This window comes from Adelges cooleyi, unplaced genomic scaffold (assembly GCF_023614345.1).
Source record: "Adelges cooleyi isolate 19-005CV unplaced genomic scaffold, UGA_ACOO_1.1 ACOO_flye_CR_arks_rails_tigmint_CR_PRNA_574, whole genome shotgun sequence".
NCBI lineage: Eukaryota > Metazoa > Arthropoda > Insecta > Hemiptera > Adelgidae > Adelges > Adelges cooleyi.
In genome coordinates this window covers 9714946-9727093 of record NW_026096268.1, presented here as the reverse complement: position 1 = coordinate 9727093, position 12148 = coordinate 9714946, and the positions used below count along the sequence as shown (strand labels likewise).

Sequence of the window (12148 nt, the reverse complement as noted above, 5' to 3'; positions counted from 1 at the left end):
CATTATGAATTGATGAAAAGGATAACCATTCTTATACACATTGGCTGCAATATTAGATTTGACAAAGTTACCGACCATTAATAAATATTATTAATTATTTTGCCTATATATTTTATATTTATTTAGTTTGATTGCTGTATACATTATTTACTTATTCGTTTATTCATTTATATATTCATTACCTATTTTTTAACAGAACGATAGATAGGAACAGGGCCATAACTAGTATAAAACCAAGCAGGCTCTGAAAAATTATACATTTAATCATTTATTAAGCAAATTAATTAATTGGGTAATTACTAATTATTTATGTGAACCGCTAAATCAACTATAGATATTTTTTTTAATTGCGAATCATAATATAGTTAAGGAGATAAACAGTATTTATTTACTTGGGTCTGGTTTACTTAATACATCCTTGACTTTAACATAACCAGTTTTCACCGCGTGTCCGACCCCTAACATTTTAACAGTACATTTAAAACTATTATTCATATAATTAATTCTGGTTAAATTCAAAATGACCCAAAATTTATTACTACTGTAACTTTATTTACACATGAATTATTTTTTTGTAATTTAACCATTGGGCTTTTAGCCGGTACTCATAATAATAAATAAAAATAAATAAATTTGTAAAGCAAATATAAAATAACCTAATTTCGGTATTATCGGTAAATTGTGTAAACAAAATTATTCGTTCCATAATTTACTAGTTAATTGAGCAAATCTAATAAAACAAATATTACCTTGTAAGCATTCTACAAAACCACCTAAAAACATGAATAAACAAAAAGTTAGGTATGTTTAAATAATTATACATTTCATCATGTTAATTAATTATGTTTGATAGAAATGTATTTACTGGGTTATTTACATGAGACGAATAATAAGCAAATAACTCTCAAACGTGTAAATCTACCCCGAGATCAGAATAAATAGGTCTAAATACATTTGTTCCAAGTATAATTATTACCTGTCTCTTCAGATGCACTATTTTGCGGCTCTTTATTACCTGGTACAACAAATCATACAAATCAAAATAGTATTTTCCAACGTTAAATGTATATAGGATAAAGCTAGTACAGTGGTGTCAGGGAGGTCTCAGGTGTTCAGAATTTCTTATAACTGAAAGTGATAAAATCACTTTTAAATAAACGCCTCAATGCGAATAAATAGGTCTAAACTCTAAATACATTTGTTTAAATCGAATTATTACCTGTCTCTTCAAGTGCATTATCTTGCGGCGCTTTATCATCTAGTCCAACAAATCATACAAATTAAAATACGGGTTTTCAACGTTAAATGTATATAATAAATTGGGGTCAGGGTATTGTGGGATCAGGGAGGTTTCAGGTGTTCAGAATTTCTTATAACTGAAAGTGATAAAATCACTTTTAAATAAACGCCTCAATGCGAATCTGTGGATAGTAATTGACCAAAAGTTATAAATACGGTCTAAGTGTAATTGGGACTACAGATTTTTAAGACCACTGTATTTGTTTTTGGCCCATTTTAGATATGCTTTCGGTATAATTTTTTGATCTAAAGCCTCAAACCTTTGATTGAAAAAGTTTAATAAAAAAAAAATGCTATTCTATCCTTTCTTAGGATATTTTTCTGGTTTATCAATGTTTATCGGGAGTACAATGCTTATAGAATATTACCTATAAATTTGGAGCTAGTTCGACTATTTTTTAAAATCATTTCTATAGCATCGTAATTTTAAGTTGAATAAAATGGAAATTTTTCGGCCCAATAATGTACCTTCCAGATATGATTTCTGATCTATAGAGTTGATACACAAAAAAGGCTTAGAAGATATCGTGGGTACAACTCATGTTATACAACAAATCCGTTCAAATGTAAAAAGATAAAAGATAAGATAAAATATAGAAAAAATGTATAAACAATAAAAGAAGAGAATTTACACAAGACGAATAATAATCGAATAACATGCGAAACCCCGGGATCAGAATAAATAGGTCTAAATACATTTGTTTCAAGTATAATGATTACCTGTCTCTTCAGATGCACTATTTTGCGGCTCTTTATCACCTAGTCCAACAAATCATATAAATCAAAATAGTATGTTCCAACGTTAAATGTATATAAGATAATGCTAGTACAGTGGGGTCAGGGAGGTCTCAGGTCTACAGGAATAATTATAAGTGAAAGTAATAAAATCACTTTTAAATAAATGACTGTTCATGTTATAGACCCGTTCTAGATCTACTTTCAGCCTAATTTGCACACTTTAAATCCCCAAAAATTTTGCTTGAAAAAGTAATTAGGATGTTTTTCTGGTTTGTCAATGTTTATCGGCATTACTATGCTTGAAGAATATTTCCTACAAATTTGGAGCTAATTCGACCATTTTTTAAAAACCGTTATAAAACATGACGTAACTTTGATATTTGTTTGTTACTTACCTGATGGATATGGCATTCCTTGTGTGACTAAACAACAAAATTAGATACCAATACAAATTTATGCTCGCGTACCATAATTATAGTGTATGATTAATTATTGTTAAAAAAAAACATATAAAAATTACCCAAAGATATTTCCAAGATGATGATAGCTACAAAGAAAACCGCGATTTTATTCATAGTGTATTAATCTGTAATCAAATTTTCTTATACTAGAAAATCCTGTAATGTCTTACGATAAACAACCAAAAAGTATACAGAGAAAAACTTAAATGAACATAACATACCTACTTTATTTAGCAAGTGTTTTTCAGTCTATATGAAAACAGTTTTATTAAAGTAGGACACAAACGACTATCTTTTTTTTACAACAACAAAACGATACACGTTTCTAAAAAACATGCGACGGAGCATATATTTTGTTAACAATAAAACATTTCGGTTAACGTTGAAAAAAAAAAAATCCCATACTTTAAATATTCCAAAAAGTTTTTAACAGAATAAACCAAAATATTGAATATATTATTATACTGAATCTTAACCATTTTAAATCTGAAATTTCATTGTTGATAAATTTATTTCTAAAAGTTCAAATAAAATAACAATGTTGCGTGAGTCTTATTGATATTTATGTATTTTATTCTTAAAGTAACAATATTTTCAGAACTTATTGCAGTAAACAAAATTTATAGACCACTGACATACATAATCCTTAGTATCAAAAAAATATACCCCATTTTTGAAAATAAGGAAAACGCCGAAAAGTTCAATTTGTTCTAAATTTGTATAGAATATTCTTTTAACAAAGTACTACCGAAAACGTTGAAAACCCAAACAAATATCATAACACCTATCCCCAAGAAGGAGTGGAAACTTTTAGTTTAATATAATAGTTCTAATCTAATAGTTAGATAATATAGAAAATGTAGAAAAAATGTATATACAATACATTTGTAAGAAAATGTGTGACATGACATTAATATTTGTTTTTGTTACTCACCAGATGTATATGGCTTTTCTTGTGTGACTAAACAATAAAATTATTTATCAATGTAAATTCATACTCACATACTTTTGTGAGTAAAATATGATTATGTGATTATGTTGAACATCAAATATCATTGAATTAGATACCATAAAACTATAATAATTGTAGTGCATGATTAGTTATCAACAATCATCCTGAGAATGAACTGTTGTAAAAAAAAAGACAAACAAAACTTACCCAAAGATATTTGCATAATAATGACAGCTATAAAAAAAGGCAATTTTTTGCATATTTTTTTTAAGAAATTTCGTTACTCTGGAAAATCTTGTAAACTTAAATGAACTCTAATGAAGTTTTTCTCTGAACATTTTTTGGTTGTCTGTCGTACAACTTTACAGAGCTTTCCAAAATACAAAAATTTCAATAATACACTGCGAAAAATCGCCATTTTTTTTTTATAGTTGTCATTATTATGAAAATATATTTGATATTAAGTTTTATTTGTTTTTTTTTACAATAGATCATTCTCAGGATGTTAAATGATTGTTGAGAAATTAATCACACACTATAATTATGGTTTTAGGTATGTAATCACAAATGACGATTAATGTTCAAAGATGTTCAACATAATCATATTTTACTCACAAAACGTAGTATGCGAGTATGGATTTACACTGATAGCATAAACGATTTAACAAGTGTTATTCAGACCATGTATTGAGAGTTTTATTAAAGTGTGACGCAAAAGACTATGTTGTTTGTAAAAAAACAAAACTATACACGTTTCTAAAAAAAACCTGCGATATGGAGTAAACATATTTTTTAGCAATAAACAGTTTAGGTTAACGTTGAACAAAAGATAATAATCCAATACTTTAAATAATCCAAATATATTTTAAACTGAATAAATCGAAATGTTTAATATACTACCATACAAAGTCTCAGCCTCGAGTCGAAATATCATTGTTGATAAAAATTCTTATTAAACGCAACCCGTTCAAATAAAACAACAATGTTGAATGAATCTTATTGATACTGTATTGATATAGCTATCTGTTGTACATATACTTGAAGTGTTCAGGATTGTTGGTTATATTTTAGTCACCCGATTGACTGCGCCTCACTTTAATACTATCTTAGTGTGCTCGTTTAAACTGTGCTTGGGTTGGACTTTACTGGCTTGAAAATACTAACTACTGATTGGTTTTTTTTAAAAATAATTTTATCACTTTCAGTTGTACTTATTCCTGTAAACCTGTGACCTGTGAATATATATTTTTTAGTCCCCCCTCCTACTTCTTTTTCATCTCTAGATCTACCTGTGTTCATAATTCAATTTATCTTTAAGACTGTCAGCCGGTACGTTTTTAGTACAAAAACATGTCTCACAGGAAAAACTCTCACGTCCTGTGGAATAATAGGATTTTAATAATTTTTTTTTTTTTTATTTGAAAGGGAAAAACTTTTTGCAGGTCCGATAGAAGCCCGAATTTCAAAATTCTTATTATAGAAGCTTTAATAGGCAATTTGATTTATGCCAATATTTGTATTTTATTTAGCCCTATTTGATGTTATGAAAATTTGGGATTCTATCCGACCTGTAAAAAGTTTCACCTTTCAAATAAAACAAAAAATGATTAAAATTCGACATGTGTCCAATGCGTGAGAGTTTTTTCTGTAAAAGCATTTTTGTTCATTTAAATAGCGCTATTTAATTTTTATCGATCTCGTTGAATAATTCAACTACCAAAAAAGAGTCCTAACTACTGAACTAATAATTACACATTTTAAAGGTTAGACACCTTTAAGTTAAGATTTTGTAAAAAATTGCCCATTCTTTACTCCTTAATAAACGGTCGGCACCCAAACGTACATTAATAGGTATAACTAATAGAAGCAAAACAATTTAAATTTGCCAGGAGGTAAACATTTATTGTGAATTTGTGAAATATATAATTTTGTTTTAGTAAAAGTTTATACAATTAAAATAGTACTTTATATTGTATTAATGAGAAACTGTAATATTTCTGCACGCCATAGTTGGATTCTTTCTGTAATTAAAAAAATAATTAATACTATTATTCATAGGGTAAATAGAATTTATTTTCATAACGTCGCTATTGTTAAGAAAAATCTTTGTTAACTAGATTAAGTGTGCTACAAGAGAACTTTTAAAAATAATTACTAGATAAACCTTAAAAAAAAACTAGATTGTTTAATGGTCATTGAATAAATAAAAAATTTAAACTACAGAAAAAAGTAAATAAGTTAATTTCAACATTTCGCTCGAAACAAAAGGACCACCCTAATACATGTATATATAAAATGATAACGTTTGATTACCTTATGAATTAAGGATTATCCACATTCTGATTAAACACACAAACGGGCTCTGAAAATTATTAATTTATTAAACAAATTTACATAGGTAATTATTACTAATTAACAATTATGCATGTGTTCACGAAATTAACTACAGACAATTTTTTTTAAAATAGATATAATAAAGTAAAGAGAAAATTGATTTACCTTCTTTTGGTTTACAACAGCAACCCTTGACTTTATGAAAACCACTTTTCACCGCGTCTCCGACCGCTATAAACCATTTTAGTAATTTAATGTACACATTACATTGAAAACCATATATTCAATTTAAGTTAAATTCAAAATGACGCCCAATTTATGAGAACCCGTTACAGTGCAACACAACTGTTAATGATAAGTCATGTTTGAATATTGTACATGAACAAAAAGTCTAATTGTTATTATGTATTATAATATAATTTATATTGTAGTGTACGTTATAATACATTTAAATTGCTTTAAAAAAATAGTAAACTTTTGGTATCATCGGTAAATTGTGTAAACAAAATTATTTGTTTCATAATTTACTAGTTTATTAGTAGCAAACCTCACAAAAAAAATATTAGAACTTCACATTGAAAACTCTCAAATTGAGAGCTGAAACAAGCTAATAGGTGAAGATACAACATACCATGTATACATTTTCCAAAACAACCTAAAAACATGAATAAACAAAAAGTCAGGCATGTTTAAATAATTATACATTTCATCGTGTCAATTAATTTTGACTCGACAGAAATGTATATGACAATATATTTATTGACGTGAGACGAATAATAAGCAAATAACTCACAAACGTGTTAATCTACCCCTGGATCAGAATAAATAGGTATAAATACATTTGTTTAAATCTAATTATTACCTGTCTCTTTAGGTGCATTATCTTGCGGCGCTTTATCACCTAGTCCAACAAATCATATAAAATAAAATAGGTAGGTACTATTTTCCAACGTTAAATTTATATAAGATAAAGCTAGTAAAGTGGGGTAATCAGGTCTACAGGATTTATTAAAACTGAAAGTAATAAAATCACTTTTAAAGAAATTTGTCAACATTTTTAGATCTAAATTCCCAAAACTATGCTTGAAAAAGAAAATTAATTTAAAAAACGCTATCCCTTCTATCCCCGCTCAGGATATTTTTCTGGTTTGTCAATGTTTATCGGTAGTGCTATGCTTAAAGAATATTCCCTTTAACTTTGGATCTAATTCGACTATTTTTCAAAACTGTTTTAGAATATCGTAGTTTTTATTTGAAAAATATGTGAATTTTTTGGGTAATTTTCTCAAATTTGAAGGGGAAGGGGTAATTTTTTATTTTATTTTATGACCCAACAAAGTACCTTACAGGTACGATTTCTGATGTATCGAGTTGCTACACTAAAAAACGGCTTAAAAGATATCGTGGGTACACAGACACATGTTATACAATAAATCCTTACAAATGTATAGGATAAACAAAATAATTGTACATACAAATTTAGGTGAACATTAATATTTGTTTGTTACTTACCCGAAGGATATGGCATTCCTTGTATGACTAAAAAACATAATTAGATATCAATACAAATTTATGCTCGAATATTTATAGTGTATGATTACTGTTGTTAAAAAACAACATATAAAAATTACCCATAGTTAATTCCAAGATGATGATAGCTACAAAGAAAACCGTGATTTTTTTCATAGTGTATTAATCTGTAATCAAATTTTCTTATTCTAGAAAATCCTGTAAAGTTTTTCTTTAGACAACCTAAAAATGCACAGAGAAAAACGTAAATGAACATAATAACACTTTATTTAGCAAGTGTTATTCAGTCCATAAGGTTTATTAAAGTAGGACACAAACGACTATCTTATTTTGACAATAACAAAACGATACACGTCTCTTAAAAACATGCGAGACGGAGCATATATTTTGTTAACAATAAAAAATTTTAGTTACCGTATAAAATACATTCCAAATATATTTTAAACAGAATAAACCAAAATATTGAATATATTATTGTACTGAGTCTTAGCCATTTTAAAGATATACTAAATAAACCGTTACCCCTAAGGGGGGAGTGGTATGTCTAAAAATTAGACCTAAAGTAGAGTTTACACTTGTTCTTTTTAGTTATTAGTTTTTCACATAAGTCAACATACCGTATTAGTAATCTAGAAATATTTTGTAAGGTTGCCTGTGTGAATTTATTTACAAAGCTAGTCGAGTATAACTTTTTATCGACAAAAAAAAAAAATGTATTAATATAAATTCATATTTGATAGGTATTCACCATTTGTCTTCGTGGTATAATTATAATTTAAATTATTAATATTATGCTCTTTAACTAAATGGGATTTTTTTTTTGTTGAGATTATAACTTATTATTCAAGTCATTAGCCAGAAAGTAATTTTTCATTTAAATACGATAACATAAACATATATTATAGCTATTCAAACTTATTTTGACTCCCATCCAACACAAGTTGTCGTTCTTACAATTACAATTATTGTATTCCATTTATATAACATTAATTTGATATTAAACTTTATGTACCTTCTTCAATTTTAATGATAGAAAAGTTGGGATTAGACGAATTTTAAAGCTTTTTAAATAAGCTCCAAATTAATCTCTCATGACTTTTTTATTTGTATCAGATAATTACCTTAACCAAAAAAATCCAATTTTTCACTTTTTGAGTGACGATGACAATAATATTGTACTTTTCAATACAACACACGTTACACACAAAAACAACATGGTCATATTGGAATTTTTTTGTTTTGGCGTACGGCACACGTAAACTTTGATTCTAAACCGAATTTAAAATTATTTATTTTCAACAGTTACTAAAATATTTTTAAAAAATACAAAAATAAATATAAACTAATTTTGACGGGGTTTTTTTTTTTTTCAATTGTCGAGCAAAGCAGTCAACTCGTCCGAAGTGTGAACAGGCAAATTGCATACATTATTTTTACACACGTATGCAGCGACTTTTCCGTTTTGTGAAGACGCTAGACCTTTGGCTAATTCCGATAGAGATGTTTCGTTGGCCAAAGCCATCGTCAGCCCGGGAATGAAACGTTCTCTAGCTACGGACAACAGAGGGTCTAAATCGGGATCGTCTAAACTGCCGGTGAAGTAGACCTAGAAAAAAATAAGTTGGGCTGACATTGAAACGACAAAGTAATTCCTTTCAATGAAATCAAGGGATTTTAATTCAGCTGTTTGTCAGACTTACCGACGTTATCGAATCGCAATGCAGAGTAAGCGCGGACACTAAAGTCGGTAAAGATCCAGAACTGTTGGACAGGCGACCGGTGAACGATTTAAATAGTAAATCGAGTTTGTTGTTGTATTCAGTGTTATCCGAAATGATTGATAATTTTTGTAGATTTAAGGCCGATATCGAATTGCCACACGGCTCCGCTCCATCGTGATCTATTCAAATACAGTATATTATTTTCTTTTTACAAGTCCAAGTTAACAACATATTTTGTTATTTTTTTCAGTAAACGTGATAATATTTACCACTTTTGAATCTTAAAATTATGCTTGAGTCGTTATCGGACGACGAATAATACCCAAATTTTTCACTGTCCCAAAACAAATTGTCTTGTTGTTGTTGCAACTGATTGGCCCACCGAAGCCATTCGGACTGTAGCGTACACTCGTATAAATCTAACAACCCGCGTATTAAATAGGCGTAGTCGTTCAAAAAACCCATGATAGGTTTTTCACTATAAAATAAAAACCAAAGTTATTATTTTAAAACAGCAAAGAATCAATTGTACACCACTGAAAATATAATCCAAAATTAAATTACACATTCACAATGTCGCCCAGTTCGTTGACGTAGCAAGAACGTAATAGCATATTTGTGCTTTCGTTCCACGCATGCGACTTTAGGAACTTTGCACAATGAACTGCTCGTTGTTTGTACTCGTCGCATTTTAACGCCATTGCTGCCTTGGCGTACGCAGTAATCATCAAACCTTAAATATACAAAAAAAGCATTATTTGATCAAGATTTTATCGAAGAAAACTTATAATAGCGAAGCCACAAAACAATGCAATACCGTTCCACGACGTAATGATTTTGTTATCCAAGTGTGGCCGCGGTCGTTTATTTCGCTCTTTGAATAGAATTTGTTTCGCTATCTTAAGTTCTTTTTCGACGTCGTCGACGGATATTTGAAATTTGTTGGCAGTACTTTCTTTGCTTCTGAATTCTATCAAGACGTTTTGGTCTAATAGTTCGCCGTGAGGATCCTTGACGACAATAGAGTATAAAATGTATCGGTCAATTTTTATCAAAGTGTACGTCTGGTAGCAGCCTACTCACCGAATCCGGACGAACATTGCCATTCGGCAAAACACTAAAATGCCAACAGAATAAATCGGAAAGATTGACGTCCGATTTGCAAGCAAGCGGATTACCCAACAGGGCAATAACTTCACTTTGTGTCCATGTGTAAAACGCTCCTTCTCGCTTCTTATCCGAATCGGCAGACGGTAAAGAATCGGCATCTTCAGCGCTGTAAAACCCACCGTCCTATAAAAAAATTACTTGTTTCAATATCAGAGTTAATGATAAACCATAAGGTTGGGTTATCTTGCTGAATGTATGTACCTTGTGACTTAAATCTCTACCGACATATTGAAGGATATCGTGGACTACGTCGGCATACTGTTGATCTTTCGTAATCAAGTAGGCGATGGTATACGATACAGACAACTGCGCTTGGTCGTAAAGCATTTTTTCAAAGTGCGGTACGTGCCATTTTTGATCGGTCGAGTATCGAGAAAATCCCTTGGGAATAGAAAAAAAAAATCAAGCTGATAATTACTAATAATTTGTTGTTAAAATCACGTACCTGGCCCACATGATCGTGTATACCACCCATGGCCATCTTTTTCAGGGTTTCCAAAGCCATTTCGAGACTCATTACACTTTCTGTCGTTTTAGGTCGTTTGCAAGCAATGTGAAACAAAAAGTCTAATATCGACGGTTGTGGAAATTTCGGCGCCATACCAAAACCACCCCATTCGTCGTCGTAGATTCTTTGCAACTGCGAGAAACACGTTATCCATGATCTGGGGTTAGGTTTCATGAGTTCGAGAGGAACGTTTATATCGAAAGCCGTCGTCTCGTTTAGTATTTCCATTAGTTTTTTACTGTTTGCTAGCACGTCGGCTGAATCACTCTTCCACTAAAGTCGAACAAAGCAGAGTGTAATAATCAAAATTTGTTTAGAAATTTCACTACTAACTAAACATACCCTTTTGGCCATATGCAAAAGAACGCTCTTAAATCCGGGCCGACCATACGAGTCTTCCGGCGGGTAATAGGTACCACCACCGATGGGTTTCAAATCGGGCGTTAAAAACACACTCATCGGCCATCCTCCCGAACCAGAGGCTGCCTGAACAACAAAAAATTTGTGGTTTAAAAATTATATTACGCTTAGAAATAATAAAAGTTTTGCGTACTTGAACGAAAGTCATATACAACTGATCTACATCGGGCCTTTCTTCGCGATCGACTTTTATGTTGACGAAATGCTCGTTCATGATAGCCGCCACATCGGGATTTTCAAAAGACTCGTGTTCCATGACGTGACACCAATGACACGTCGAATATCCTACCGAGAGGAAAATTAATTTTTTTTCGGTACGGGCTTTATCAAAAGCTTCATCACTCCACGGATACCTTAATAATATTACGCCCAAACGTTAGTAGTTTTTGTAGTTAAATAAAATTAAACAGCAGGATACATACCATTGTACGGGATTTTCGGCGTGTTGTAAAAGGTATGGCGATCGCTCTTGAGCCAAACGATTTTTAATTTTCTCCATTTGGCTGTACAAACGTTTTGAAATCGGATCTCGGTACTGTCTATACCTACGACGATGATTGTAAAGTTGTATTATTTTCCAGGAAAACAAATAATGCAATATGTTTTTTCACCTACTGTGTGAGCCACTTTGATTGAGTCGTTGCAGAATAATTGAACAATACTATTCGTGATGCGTTGTACCAGCAATTGCATCTGCGACCGACATTAGCGAGGGCGAGCATAACAACTATACAACTACAGCAATAGCACAGTAACTAACATGAAACGTGCACTATGAATTATCAACAAATTAATGAACATAACATTGAATAATATTTAATAAACGAATAACATTTATTATGGTAATATATTATTAACAAAAAATATATGTTTACTAAATAATTACAATTGTGTACAAACTCTCAACGAATAATACAAATTATTGATAAAAACCTTATCAGCCTTCACCGACCAACAATTGACCGTGATAAGACGGAATATAATATTTTTGCCGGTTACCGGTTGTCGTTTTAAG

General features: G+C 30.5%; 1 protein-coding gene and 2 long non-coding RNA genes across 5 annotated transcripts; all 3 read right to left on the bottom strand.

Annotated features, from left to right (window-relative positions):
- Positions 1-396: 396 nt before the first annotated feature.
- Positions 397-1260, bottom strand: LOC126843697 (uncharacterized). Its single transcript, XR_007686468.1, has 4 exons — positions 1220-1260; positions 977-1015; positions 750-773; positions 397-458 (listed from the first exon to the last, which is right to left on the bottom strand). It is a non-coding gene; the product is annotated as an uncharacterized LOC126843697 (long non-coding RNA).
- Positions 1261-2014: 754 nt separating this feature from the next.
- On the bottom strand, positions 2015-3455 carry LOC126843696 (uncharacterized). Its single transcript, XR_007686467.1, has 4 exons — positions 3433-3455; positions 2558-2623; positions 2433-2459; positions 2015-2058 (listed from the first exon to the last, which is right to left on the bottom strand). It is a non-coding gene; the product is annotated as an uncharacterized LOC126843696 (long non-coding RNA).
- A 1951-nt stretch (positions 3456-5406) lies between these two features.
- Positions 5407-12050, bottom strand: LOC126843680 (spermatogenesis-associated protein 20). 3 transcript variants are annotated; one of them, XR_007686462.1, is made up of 18 exons: positions 11749-12050; positions 11556-11678; positions 11267-11486; positions 11056-11199; positions 10651-10986; positions 10407-10586; positions 10119-10328; positions 9853-10045; positions 9600-9768; positions 9305-9513; positions 9015-9214; positions 8436-8920; positions 7416-7536; positions 7297-7323; positions 6332-6685; positions 5950-6015; positions 5764-5812; positions 5407-5471 (listed from the first exon to the last, which is right to left on the bottom strand). XR_007686462.1 is itself a non-coding variant. In XM_050581356.1 (12 exons), the coding sequence occupies exons 2-12, from the start codon at positions 11630-11632 to the stop codon at positions 8684-8686; spliced, it is 2175 nt and encodes a 724-aa protein (XP_050437313.1). In that variant the 5' UTR covers positions 11633-11678; positions 11745-12050; the 3' UTR covers positions 8106-8683. The 3 variants fall into 3 exon arrangements, 2 of the variants coding, with proteins under 2 accessions (XP_050437313.1, XP_050437312.1); XM_050581356.1 differs by lacking the exons at positions 5407-5471; positions 5764-5812; positions 5950-6015; ... (1 more) ...; positions 7297-7323; positions 7416-7536 and having other exon boundaries at positions 8106-8920; positions 11745-12050; XM_050581355.1 differs by lacking the exons at positions 5407-5471; positions 5764-5812; positions 5950-6015; ... (1 more) ...; positions 7297-7323; positions 7416-7536 and having other exon boundaries at positions 8110-8920.
- Between the last annotated feature and the right edge of the window lie 98 nt (positions 12051-12148).

Excerpts from the sequence above, each read along its gene's own strand:
- LOC126843680 (XM_050581355.1), bottom strand. The coding sequence starts at position 11,855 with ATGCTCGCCCTCGCTAATGTCGGTCGCAGATGCAATTGCTGGTACAAC. Across the intron at positions 11,679-11,748 it reads CAATCAAAGTGGCTCACACA|GTATAGACAGTACCGAGATC; the intron begins GTAGGTGAAAAA and ends TCATCGTCGTAG. Across the intron at positions 11,200-11,266 it reads TGTATATGACTTTCGTTCAA|GCAGCCTCTGGTTCGGGAGG; the intron begins GTACGCAAAACT and ends TTTGTTGTTCAG.